The following is a 13,185-nucleotide window of genomic DNA, read 5'->3' on the forward strand; positions in this document are numbered from 1 at the left end:
TTACTTGAATTTTTTTAACATTTACACACTCACAGCCAGCATTTATGTATTATTAATCAAATGTGATGTGATGCATATTACGTAGATCACCGACACCAAATACTAATACTACTAGTTCAAACAAAAAACTACTACAGTAGTAACTAGAAGCTTAATTCTCTAACAGATTTCATTACTACCAATAAGAAGATACAAAGAAACTAGAAGTTCAACTTTGTTAAAAAAATTCAATAACATAGATTGTAACTAAGAAGATGCATCAAGCCCTCTCGCCCCTAATACGCCTAGCGAGCTGAATGTCTTTAGGCATGATGGTGACACGCTTGGTGTGAATTGCACACAGGTTGGTGTCTTCAAACAGTCCCACAAGGTAAGCCTCTGCTGCCTCTTGAAGTGCCAACACTGCATGGCTCTGGAAACGCAGATCGGTCTACACAAGTGAAAAGTATAAGCCAAACATGAGAGTCGATCATCCAAACACATGACATATTAAAAGTGTCAAATAGGACTGGCAGATATATGACCAAAATGAGTTTAGCTCCAAACAAATCTATTCACTATATATTGCTATTGTTAGAGATCAAACATTAATTAAATAGATAGACCTAAATCTCTAATAAGCTCCGAAATCCAACAAGAAAAAAAAAAAAAAATTGATCTTTTCATTAACAAAACATGTAGTCTGTTCAATGTCCATCCTATAAAAACTGCAGTTTTTGACGTAACACATACTTCAACAAAGAACTGAAACTTTATATATACATCTACATTACTAGTTACTAGTCATGAAAGACAAATAATAATAAGGATCTTTTTCACCTTTGTTAATTCAAATGACTAGATGAACAAGTATAGAGTTTTTGACATAACAATGATAGTAATATAATAATCCATGGGACATTTAAGTCCACGTATAATTATACAAGTTTAAGATATATGTTATAAGACATAAAAAAGTGGCCGACAAATTTGTACATAAAGTCAAAAAGCAAATCCTATTTGATATCTCATGAATGAATTGTACAGTGGAATTTGAGTAGTATAAATAAGGATCGATGAATGTAAATCAAATGTACTAAAAAATTATAATATACTCTCTCCCTCTCTTTTATCTTCTAATAATCAATAGCCTACAGTCAAGAACCAGACCACTAAAGGTAGTTATACTGCTAAATTATAACACGTTATCAGCACGATTATCTCAACATTTATACTAAATATGGTTGGCCCTGCCACCTAACTAATATATGGTCGGTTATACCACCTAAATGATATATGGTCGACACTGTCGCATAATTTACATTTATGTTATCTAACATTTATTTATGTATACTAACATTTACATTTATGTTATTTAACATTTATTTATGTATACTAAACATTTACAGTTATGTTCACTAACATTTATATTTATGTTATATATGGTCGGTTATACCGCCTGAATTATATTTCTGTAATCTAACTCTTATTAACTTCACAAACATTTATATTTATGTTATCTAACATTTATGATTACTTATGCAATTAATCATTATTTATTTCATGCATACTAATGTTTATTTTTATTTGAGCCTTCGGGGTCACACACATATACACCGAGACGTCAAATAAAATATATATATGATGTATATATATTACTCAAGTAACAAAATAGTAAATCGAAATTAATTCATTTACTATTCATATGAATAGTAAATGAAACGAAATTAATTAATTTACTATTCACATGAAAGTGACATGATAGAAATTATTAATTATAAGTTACATAACATACCCCTAAAGTATTTGAAAAATACGACTTTTTAAATAATTTTCAAAATCAACAAGTTGATAAATTGATCTCATATATATACTCCGTATCTTTTTGAAAGATTTTGTCTTTTGTTTTTTTTTTTTTCTTTACGTATGATATAAAAAAAAATCTTGTCCTTTATATTACTCATACGCGTTTTGATATAGTGACTTTATTCGTTAACGTCAACTAACGACGTTACAACGGTCATATATACATAACGATTGTTAACGTCAACTGACGACGTTACAACAACTATATTTTTCAAATATAAATTAAACATCCCCGTTTTCATATTTTCACAAATCAATCTTCATTTTCTCAAATTACTACTCTCAATTTTTTTTTTTAAAAAGATGATTAACTCAAGGATGATTTTTCCTACTGTATTGGTCATAATAGCTATCATCCTTGTTGCTTGTACACCATTAGATGAACCTATATTTTATCCTTCCCTTATGATTTTATTATTTGTAATCATACCATTATTCCTTTGTTTGCTACTTATGAATCTAAACTAATTCTAATTTCATGTTGTTATTTGTCTATGAAAAAAATTGATTATGATTATGATTTATGTTGTTCATCTTTCTGAAAATAGAAAATGTCAAACTTATCAAAGCTTGAGTTTGATGCCTTAGACGTATCGGGAACAAACTACACATCATGGGTTATGGACGTAGAAATAAATCTTGGATCATTGGGTATTCTAGAAACTTTAAAAGAAAACAATACTTGTTCCGATCAAGATAAATTAAAATCAATTGCTTTTATTCGCAAACATATTGATACCACCTTAAAACATATGTTTCTCACTATCAAAGATCCACATGTTTTATGGGAAAGTATCAAGAGTAGATTCGATAATCAAAAGGAAATATTACTCCCAGCTGCGAGGGAAGAATGGAGAAATCTAAGGTTCCAAGATTTCAAAAGGGTAAGTGAATACAGCTCGGCCATGTTCAAGATCCGTTCAAAGCTTCAATTCTGTGGTCAAGAAATAAGTGATGCTGATATGATGGAGAAAACTTTCTCCACAATGCATTCTGCAAACATAACTGTGCAAGAAAATTTAAGATTGCAGAATTATAAAACTTTTTCCAAACTTCAAACTTATCTCTTAGTTGCAGAAGTTAATAAAGAATTACTGATGAAAAATCAAGAATCTCGTCCTACCGGTGCGCTAGCATTTCCTGAAGCTAATGTTATTAACAATAATAATAATAAAAGAAGAAATGCACATGGACGAGGGCGTGGACAAGGTCGTAGCCATATTGGCCAAAACCATCATCATGGAAATTACCATAACAATAATAAAAATCATAATTATGTTCGAAATTACCCTTATGGTAATGGTCGTGGTGGTGTTCATGGTCGTGGTCGTGGTGGTCGTGGTCGTGGACAAAGAAATAATAATCCACAAAATTATAAAATCCAAACACCATACAATCCCACAAATCACAATGTTGAAGAAGGCTCTTCAAAGAATGTTGAAGATTCTTGTTACCGATGTGGTAAAATTGGCCACTGGTCTAAAAACTGCCGAACAAATCAACATTCTGTTAATCGGTATCAAGAATCCCTAAAGGGAAAAGGAAAAGAAGCAAATCTTGTGGATGACCTTGATACAAAAATCACTGAACCAACTTGTGACTACTTTAATGAATAAATTTCTAATATCTATATATATAGATATCCTATTATATGTTCTCGTTAAATAAATGGTTGTAGATTTTCAATCTACACCATATCTAGTTTACTACATATTTTCTTATTATATGCTATCGTTTGTAACATGTTTTGAATGTAATATATTGATGAATTATGTACTCATTATTTGTTTCTCATATTTTTTTTTTTGAAGTTCACGATGTATACTGCCGGAGTAAGAAATCAGTCAAATGGTGGAGATATTTGTATTGCAGACAGTGGTGCTACTCACACCATACTCAAATCTAAAAAATATTTCACAGACTTGAAAGCAACGGAAGGAACTATACATACTATATCAGGTCCTGTGGACTTAATAAAAGGAATGGGAAAGGCAAAATTCATGTTACCAAATGGTACGAATTTTATGATAAATAATGCCTTATTTTCTCCCATGTCAAAGAGAAATTTGTTAAGTTTCTCTGACATATACCAAAATGGATATGATTATCAGTCAGTGACAACAGAAAATGAAAAATATTTAAGTATCACTGACAAGAATCGTGTAATTGAAAAACTACCAAGACTTCATTCTGGTTTACATTATACACATATAAATGTACCTGAAGTAAATGTGGTAGTTAAAGAAAAATCATGTGATCCTGTAATGATCAGTTTGTGGCATGAGAGATTAGGCTACCCAGGATCAACAATGATGAAACGAATAATACAAAATACACATGGACATCCATTGGCGGATCAAAGGATCCCTCATGATGCACTTATCCCATGTACATCATGCTCACTTGGAAAGTTGATAATAAGACCATCACCTCTTAAGGTTGAAAAAGAATCACCAATGTTTCTTGAAAGAATTCAAGGTGATATATGTGGACCAATTCATCCACCATGTGGACCATTTAGATATTTTATGGTTCTAATAGACGCATCTAGTAGATGGTCTCATGTTTGTCTATTATCAAGTCGAAATATGGCATTTGCAAAATTTCTTGCTCAAATTATTAAATTGAGAGCACATTTCCCTGATTATACTATTAAAAGGGTGAGACTAGATAATGCCGGTGAGTTTACGTCTCAAGCATTTAATAACTTTTGCATGTCTATTGGGATTATTGTTGAACATCCCGTTGCCCATGTGCATACACAAAATGGTTTAGCTGAATCATTAATTAAACGATTGCAGCTAATAGCTAGACCATTGATAATGCGAACAAAACTCCCAGTATATGTATGGGGCCATGCAATTTTGCATGCTGCATCATTGATTCGCATTAGACCAAGTGCAAGTCATACATATTCTCCCTTGCAACTTGCTTTTGGCCATCAGCCAAATATTTCCCACCTTAGAACATTTGGTTGTGCGGTTTATGTCCCTATCGCACCACCACAACGCACTAAAATGGGTCCTCAAAGAAGGATGGGAATATATGTTGGATATGAAACATCTTCAATAATAAGATATATTGAACCCATGACGGGTGATGTTTTTACAGCACGTTTTGCTGATTGTCACTTTAATGAAACATTATTCCCTAGATTAGGGGGAGAAATAAAAAAATAAAGAAAATGATGTTTCATGGTGTGAACCTCAATTAATGTATCTTGATCCTCGCACAAAAGAATGCGATACAGAAGTTCAAAAAATAATGCATATGCAAGAACTTGCGAATAAATTGCCGGATGCATTTACAGATACAAAAAGAGTGACTAAATCATATATACCAGCAGCAAATGCTCCAGCTCGAATTGAAATTCCAAAAACTGGCAATAATGTCATTCTTGAGTCTTTGTCACGCCAAAAATGTGGGAGACCAATTGGTTCCAAAGATAAAAATCCTCGAAAAAGAAAATCAGCTGATAATAAGGTAAAAGAAAGTGTTCAAGAAGAACTACAAATCAATACTCCTTCTGCAGAGGAGATTGATGATGTCAATACGGAATTTTCAATCAATTATGCACATTCAAAAATATTATGGAACCGAAATGAAATGAAAAATCTTGATGAGATATTTTCATATAATGTTGCATATGACATCATGAATGATGATGATGATCCAGAACCAAAATCTGTCATGGAATGTCAAAATAGACATGATTGGGATCATTGGAAAGGAGCAATACGAGCCGAATTTGAATCGCTCAATAAAAGAAAAGTTTTCGGATCTATCATTCTCACACCTAAAGATGTGAAACCCGTGGGATATAGATGTGTTTTTGTGCGAAAAAGAAATGAGAAAAATGAAGTTACAAGGTATAAAGCTAGACTTGTAGCTCAAGGTTTTTCTCAAAGACCAGGAATTGATTATGAGGAAACTTATTCTCCTGTTATGGATGCAATTACTTTTAGATACTTAATCAGCCTGGCAGTTTCTAAAAATTTAGAAATGCATCTTATGGATGTTGTGACTGCTTATCTTTATGAATCACTTGATAGTGATATATATATGAAGATACCTGAAGGATTTAAGGTATCAGAAGCAACCAATGCAAAACCCAAAGAAATGTACTCAATCAAGTTACAAAGGTCTTTATATGGGTTGAAACAATCGGGTCGCATGTGGTATAAACGATTAAGTGATTACTTGATAAGCAAAGGGTATACTAATAATCTTATTTGCCCATGTGTTTTCATTAAGAAAACAACATCCGGATATGTGATCATAGCTGTTTATGTTGATGATCTTAATATCATAGGTACAAATAAAGAGATCCATGAAGCTATTCAACTTCTAAAGAAAGAATTTGAAATGAAAGATCTCGGAAAAACCAAGTATTGCCTTGGTTTACAAATTGAACATATGCCTAATGGTTTACTTGTACATCAAACAACATATACTGAAAAGATTTTAAAACGTTTTAATATGGACAAGGCAAAACCATTAAGTACTCCTATGGTTGTTAGATCACTTAATGTTGACACTGATCCATTTCGTCCCTGTGAAGACCATGAAGATATCCTGGGACCAGAAGTACCATATCTTAGTGCAATTGGAGCTCTTATGTATCTTACAAATTGTACAAGACCTGATATTTCTTTTGCAGTTAATTTGTTGGCAAGGTTCAGCTCAGCTCCTACCAAAAGACACTGGAATGGGATCAAACACATATTTCGATACCTTCGAGGAACTACTGATTTAGGATTATTTTATTCTAACGAATCAAAACAAGATTTGGTTGGTTATGCAGATGCAGGTTATTTATCTGATCCACATAAAGCTAAATCTCAAAATGGATATGTATTCCTAAATGGAGGTACCGCAATATCATGGCGTTCTCAAAAACAAACACTTGTTGCAACATCATCAAATCATGCCGAAGTGATTGCATTACATGAAGCTACTCGGGAATGTTTTTGGTTGAGATCAATGACACAATTCATTACTGATTCTTGTGGACTGGAACGCGATAAAAGTCCAACAACTATCTATGAAGATAATGCAGCTTGCATAGCACAGATGAAAGAAGGGTATATCAAAAGTGACCGAACAAAACACATACCTCCTAGATTCTTCTCATACACTCAAAATCTCATTAAGGACAACCAGATTGAAATGAGATATGTGCAGTCCAGCAAAAACTCTGCTGATCTTTTCACGAAAGCACTTCCAACTGCTATTTTCAGAACACACGTTCATAACATTGGCATGAGACATGTTCAAAAGATGTAACAACTGAAGCAATGTCTACTTGAGGGGGAGTCAACTCCATGCTGCACTCTTTTTCCCTTAGCTAAAGTTTTTTCCCACTGGGTTTTCTTTAGCAAGGTTTTTAACGAGGCAGTAACTTATAGTTGATCTCCAACAAAATAAAATTGTCGTCCAAGGGGGAGTGTTATAAGACATAAAAAAGTGGCCGACAAATTTGTACATAAAGTCAAAAAGCAAATCCTATTTGATATCTCATGAATGAATTGTACAGTGGAATTTGAGTAGTATAAATAAGGATCGATGAATGTAAATCAAATGTACCAAAAAATTATAATATACTCTCTCCCTCTCTTTTATCTTCTAATAATCAATAGCCTACAGTCAAGAACCAGACCACTAAAGGTAGTTATACTGCTAAATTATAACAATATAGCATTTGAATTATATCTATTGTATAATATCTGATAACGAGTTTGATAACCATAAGATATGGAGTAAGTAGGAATATATAGTGTACTGTGAACCAACCTTGAAGTCTTGAGCAATTTCACGAACAAGCCTTTGAAAAGGTAGTTTCCGGATTAAAAGTCCAGTACTCTTCTGAAACTTACTTGCGGATTTCACTGCACGATAATATAACTTAACATCACAACCAATAGAAAAAAGTACAAACGTTAAAGTATAAGAATGAAGGCACTGGTGTGTGTGACAAACCGAAGGGCAACAGTTCCAGGTCTGTATCGGTGAGGCTTCTTCACACCTCCCGTCATTGGAGCAGACTTGCGAGCAGCCTAACATACCATTATATTCATTGTCACAACTTTGTTTCAAAACCAAAATAACTTAGGTTGCATTCTTGTTTCGAATCCAAAATTAAACCAAAATGCAAATTATAAAAGAATAGTTCTAAACTAAATTCGTAATATTTGGCAAAAACAATAAAAAAAAAAAAAAAAAAACGAGATATTGAACCACAAAACAATAATAAGTAGATCATAATCACAGTCCCTATTGCTTAAACCCTAAAACCATTACGGTATAATCATAGATCAAAACAGTACCGGCCGGTTATTATATTCAAATCATTCCACCTCAACACATTTCAAAAAGCTTGTAGAAACTTAATTTACAAATTAACATGAAAATTTTCAGTTTTACGTAACGAAACTTTTGATTTTTTTTATAAACTTTTGTATGTAAACGAGATACATGAACAGTATCACGTTATCGGACCGAAACAAACCCTAGAATTAACACGATCACGGAAATAAATTAGATATTAATCGATGTGAACGATAACATGAAATATAGGTGTATCACAAACCCTAATTTGATAACGCCAGCGGATCGAATTCGAAAATGAGAAAGAAAATGGAGAGAGGTGCTTGCCTTTGACCGGTTTTTATGTGTCAGAGAGTTTAAATTGTTGTCAATGAGAAATTGGCTTAAATAAATGTTTTCATTAAAAATGTATTTTTTGAAATTTTTTTTATTTTTACATCATTAGGTCGACCAACAATATGGTCGACTACCTTTTAACTTGATCGATCACCTCATTTTTCAAGGTGGTCGACCAAACTTCATTCAGAGCATGATCGACTACCATGTAAACATGGTCGACTACCACCTCAATTATACAAGGTCGACCACAAAGCAAAAAAACAACGCGGGCGACCAATGAGTTGGTCGACTTCTCTGGATTCAAGTTTCACGCATCCCGAAATCTGCAAAATCCGTGCAAGTCTATTAACAGTTGGTAGTGACACTTTTTTCAGCTTACATTATGGGATTCATATAGTCTGTGTGTAAAACATATATGAATTTCCACCTCTTAGAAAACAAGTTAGCCATTATTATAAAAACACTTTCTTTACAGGTGGGTGGTAGCCATGTTTTTAACACTCAAAAGTGGAGGTTGAATTGTTGGGTGGTGGTAAAATTGTAGAGGTGTGGTGACATTAAACAAACTGAAAAAAGTGTCACTAAAAACTGTTAATAGACTTGCACGGATTTTGCAGATTTCGGGATGCGTGAAACCTGAATCCAGGGAAGTCGACCAACTCATTGGTCGCCCGCGTTGTTTTTTTGCTTTGTGGTCGACCATGTGTAATTGAGGTGGTAGTCGACCATGTTTACATGGTGGTCGACCATGCTCTGAATGAAGTTTGGTCGACCACCTTGAAAAATGAGGTGATCGACCAAGTTAAAAGGGTAGTCGACCATATTGTTGGTCGACCGAATGGTGTGAAAAGATAATTTTTTTTTCAAAAAGTGTATTTTGAACGAATTTTTTTTAAAAGTGTATTTTGGCGAATTTTCGTGCGTCAATTAGCAACATGTTCATATTTATAGAGCTTTAACTGGGCCGTGTTGAACAAAATGGGCTGGATATTATATTTGGTAAATGTACGGGCCTTTATAATAAAATCTGCTTGGGATGTTTTATAGAATTATTTTACATTTTTATTTTTATTGTTTGCTTAAGATATAGAGCTGACTAGGGTGTTCCTCGATCCGATTTTTTTATTTTTTCGATTTGGTGTTATCGGTTTTTAATCACTAAAACTTAAAATCAAAAATTGAACATAAACCGAATTCAAATATTAAAACCGAAACCAAAATCCAAATTTAAATTCGGCTCGATTTCGGTTAAATCAAATTCGACTTCCAAATACTATCATACTTTGTAAAGTATGATATTATTATTAACTTTGTAAAATATTGTTAACTTTGTAAAATATCATACTAAACTAATACTCGTATATATAATCGAACATATATACAATTTTATAGAATATAATAAATTTATAGAATATCATAATACAATACATATTATATCAAGAAAATAAACAAAATCAATAACTAAATGAAAGACTAAAACTATCTATATCTTAGTATAATGTATACTTATTCAATAATAATGCGTAAATTTTATTGAACAAATAACACACACATATATATAGGGGCAAGATCAATGGGTAAGTAACCAATCGGGGAGAAGCAATTTTTTTTTTCCGTTTTTTTTGGATTTTTTTTCCCGGCATCAAGATCACACGAAAATATGAAGATTTAGAAAAAACACTTCGTGATGAATGTTATTATTTAGGCGGAAAAACGATCGGCAAAAATAACATTCAAGATAATATTGTTTCTGAAGAATGTGAACGTTTTTTTTTCTTCATGTTTTGTGAAGTAAAATTTAGCCCGATTAGAGTTTAGGGTTTAGGGTTTAGGGTTTGGTGTTTTGGGTTTATGAATAAACTCAAAACACTAAACCCTAAACCCTAAACTCTAAACCATTCGTGTTAAAAACTCAATCTAAATCCTAAATCTAAACCCTAAACCCTAAATTTCTAAACCCTAATATCTAAACCCTATAAACCCTAATATCTAAACCCTCAACATACGCTCGAAAAACACGATAATTGTTATATATTACTTCTTCAAGCGTTTTTTCGCTAAAATAAAAATATTTATCACAAAGTGTCTTTATTAAATGTTCATATTTTCATCCAATCTATAATATTCGTGAATAAAATTTTTTCAAAAAATGAATTTTTTTTTGCTTCCTCCCGCTTCTCCCCGATTGGTTACTTCCCCCTTGAAAAGCCAACAAATAACATATTGACTCAACAGGAAAGACAACTTGAATGGATACGATTTAAAAAATGAGAAGTGAAAGAAATTTAAAAAATATGTGAAATTAAAGATTCAAATAGGATTTCAAATTCAATTAAACATAATTTGACTTGAAAAGTTAAGATATTAATTCAAATCATATCTCATGAATGTATATAATAGTATAAATAACTTAATATATTTGTTTAATATTGTGTAAATTGTATTCGGTTTTTGGTTACTCAAATTCAAAATTGTGACGACCCGAAAATTTCCGACCAAATTTAAACTTTAATCTTTATATTATTCCGACACGATAAGCAAAGTTTGTTAAGTTAAATCTCAAGAATTTTAAACTGTGTTCATACATTCATTATAACCTCGACCAAATTCCGACGATTCACGAACCGTTATATATAAATAGATATGTATATGTATATATATATATATATTATAACTTGAGAATATTAATAAAGTATTAAACGTATAATACTTTACCCGAACGTATTTGTTTCAATATGATTTTTGACGAAATTAAAAAAAAATATATTAAATGATTGAATTATCAGAAACATTGAATTATGATTACAAGTCTCTATTGAGAGGTCCACTATGATTTGAGAAAATCTATTCCTCTTAACGATATTTAGAATAATTTGTAAAGCTATTTATAAATAAAAACATAAAGTGTCATTTACGAAAGTTAGACAAAAGTTAGTGGAGAATTGGTTTCCATAATATTCTATTAATCTATTTTCAAACGTACAAAGACGTTTTCAATTTAAAAAGAACTTTATTATTAAAACGTATATAACTTTTATAAATATCTAGAATTACTTTTGACAACTCATTACTTAACCAGTATGATAAAGATAACGATATTTATATTTTATTTTATTAAATATATATAACGATTTAAATTAATATTATATATATTTATACGCGTATTATACATACATAGTTTTTATACTTTTACTATACTTTAATTTTACCTTTACTTTACTTTTACTTTACTTTAACTTTAATAATTCATACTTTAATAATTCACTTTAATAATTCATACTTTAATAATCCACTTTAATAATTCATACTTTAATAATTCACTTTAATAATTCATTTTAATAATTTATACTTTAATAATTCACTTTAATAATTCATACTTTAATAATTCACTTTAATAATTCACTTTAATAAATCACTTTAATAATTCATACTTTAATAATTCACTTTAATAATTCATACTTTAATAATTCACTTTAATAGTTCAAAAATCTATTATAAATAGAATTCAATAGGTTTCATTTTTTCATAGAAACTTGAAAATATATTTCTCTAAAATCTCTCAATCGAATTACATATATATATTTTCTTTGTATTATTTCAAGATATTATTAGTATACATAAAATACAACGACAGAGTTATACTCAGACGATTTCAAAATAAGTTTTCAAACGGGATAGAGCTAAGGAAATTATGGGTTATAGCTATGGAGGTTATGGGTATTAATCGAGGGTATTTCTCGTGAGTTCAACCTAACGTTTATCATTTTCGTTGCGTCTACGTACTTTCCTGCAATATTGAATCACAATATTGATACGTTCGTGAATCCGAGACAAACCCTGCACTTGTTCAGTGCCGTCATATACATAATTGCTATGAAATACAGTATTGTGAGTTTCATTTGCTCCCTTTTTAATGCTTTTGCAATATATATTTTTGGGCTGAGAATACATGCGCTGTTTTATAAATGTTTTACGAAGTAGGCACAAGTACTAAAACTAATTCTATGTGGGTTTAAACCAGAAATATACCCTTAGCTTGGTAACATTAAACTACTTGTCTATGTACGGTAGGCGCGAATCCTAAAGATAGATCTATTGGGCCTGACAAACCCCATCCTGACTATGGGATGCTTTAGTACTTCGAGGTTATTTTAAACACACCTGATCTGGTGTACTTCAGAGGGTAAAACATGAACGTTAAGGCTTGTTACCTGGTGCCTACAACTTATAGAATACTTTTAAACACTTGCGAGTGTATGGATATTTATGGAAACTGAAATCTTGTGGTCTATTACTATTACGGAAATGATTGATTATGATAAACTAATGAACTCACCAACCTTTTGGTTGACACTTTAAAGCATGTTTATTCTCAGGTATTAAAGAAATCTTCCGCTGTGCATTAGCTCATTTTAAGGATATTACCTGGAGTCATTCATGACATACTTTGAAAGACGTTGCATTCGAGTCATTGAGTTCATCAAGATTAATATTAAGTCAATTATAGTTGGATGTAATATGAAATGGTATGCATGCCGTCAATTTTTGATGTAAAGAAAGTTTGTCTTTTGAAAACGAATGCAATGTTTGTAAAACGTATCATATAGAGGTCAAATACCTCGCGATGTAATCAACTATTGTGAATCGTTTATAATGTATGTGAACGGGTCATTT

At 31.5% G+C, this 13,185-nt stretch overlaps 1 protein-coding gene across 1 annotated transcript; it reads right to left on the reverse strand.

Annotated features, from left to right (window-relative positions):
- Positions 1 to 259: 259 nt before the first annotated feature.
- Positions 260 to 8,716, reverse strand: LOC139870316 (histone H3.3-like). Its single transcript, XM_071858144.1, has 4 exons — positions 8,663 to 8,716; positions 7,825 to 7,901; positions 7,639 to 7,720; positions 260 to 430 (listed from the first exon to the last, which is right to left on the reverse strand). The coding sequence occupies exons 1-4, from the start codon at positions 8,714 to 8,716 to the stop codon at positions 260 to 262; spliced, it is 384 nt and encodes a 127-aa protein (XP_071714245.1).
- Positions 8,717 to 13,185: the final 4,469 nt, after the last annotated feature.

The sequence above is a fragment of the Rutidosis leptorrhynchoides genome, chromosome 10, assembly GCF_046630445.1.
Source record: "Rutidosis leptorrhynchoides isolate AG116_Rl617_1_P2 chromosome 10, CSIRO_AGI_Rlap_v1, whole genome shotgun sequence".
NCBI classification, from domain to species: Eukaryota; Viridiplantae; Streptophyta; class Magnoliopsida; order Asterales; family Asteraceae; genus Rutidosis; species Rutidosis leptorrhynchoides.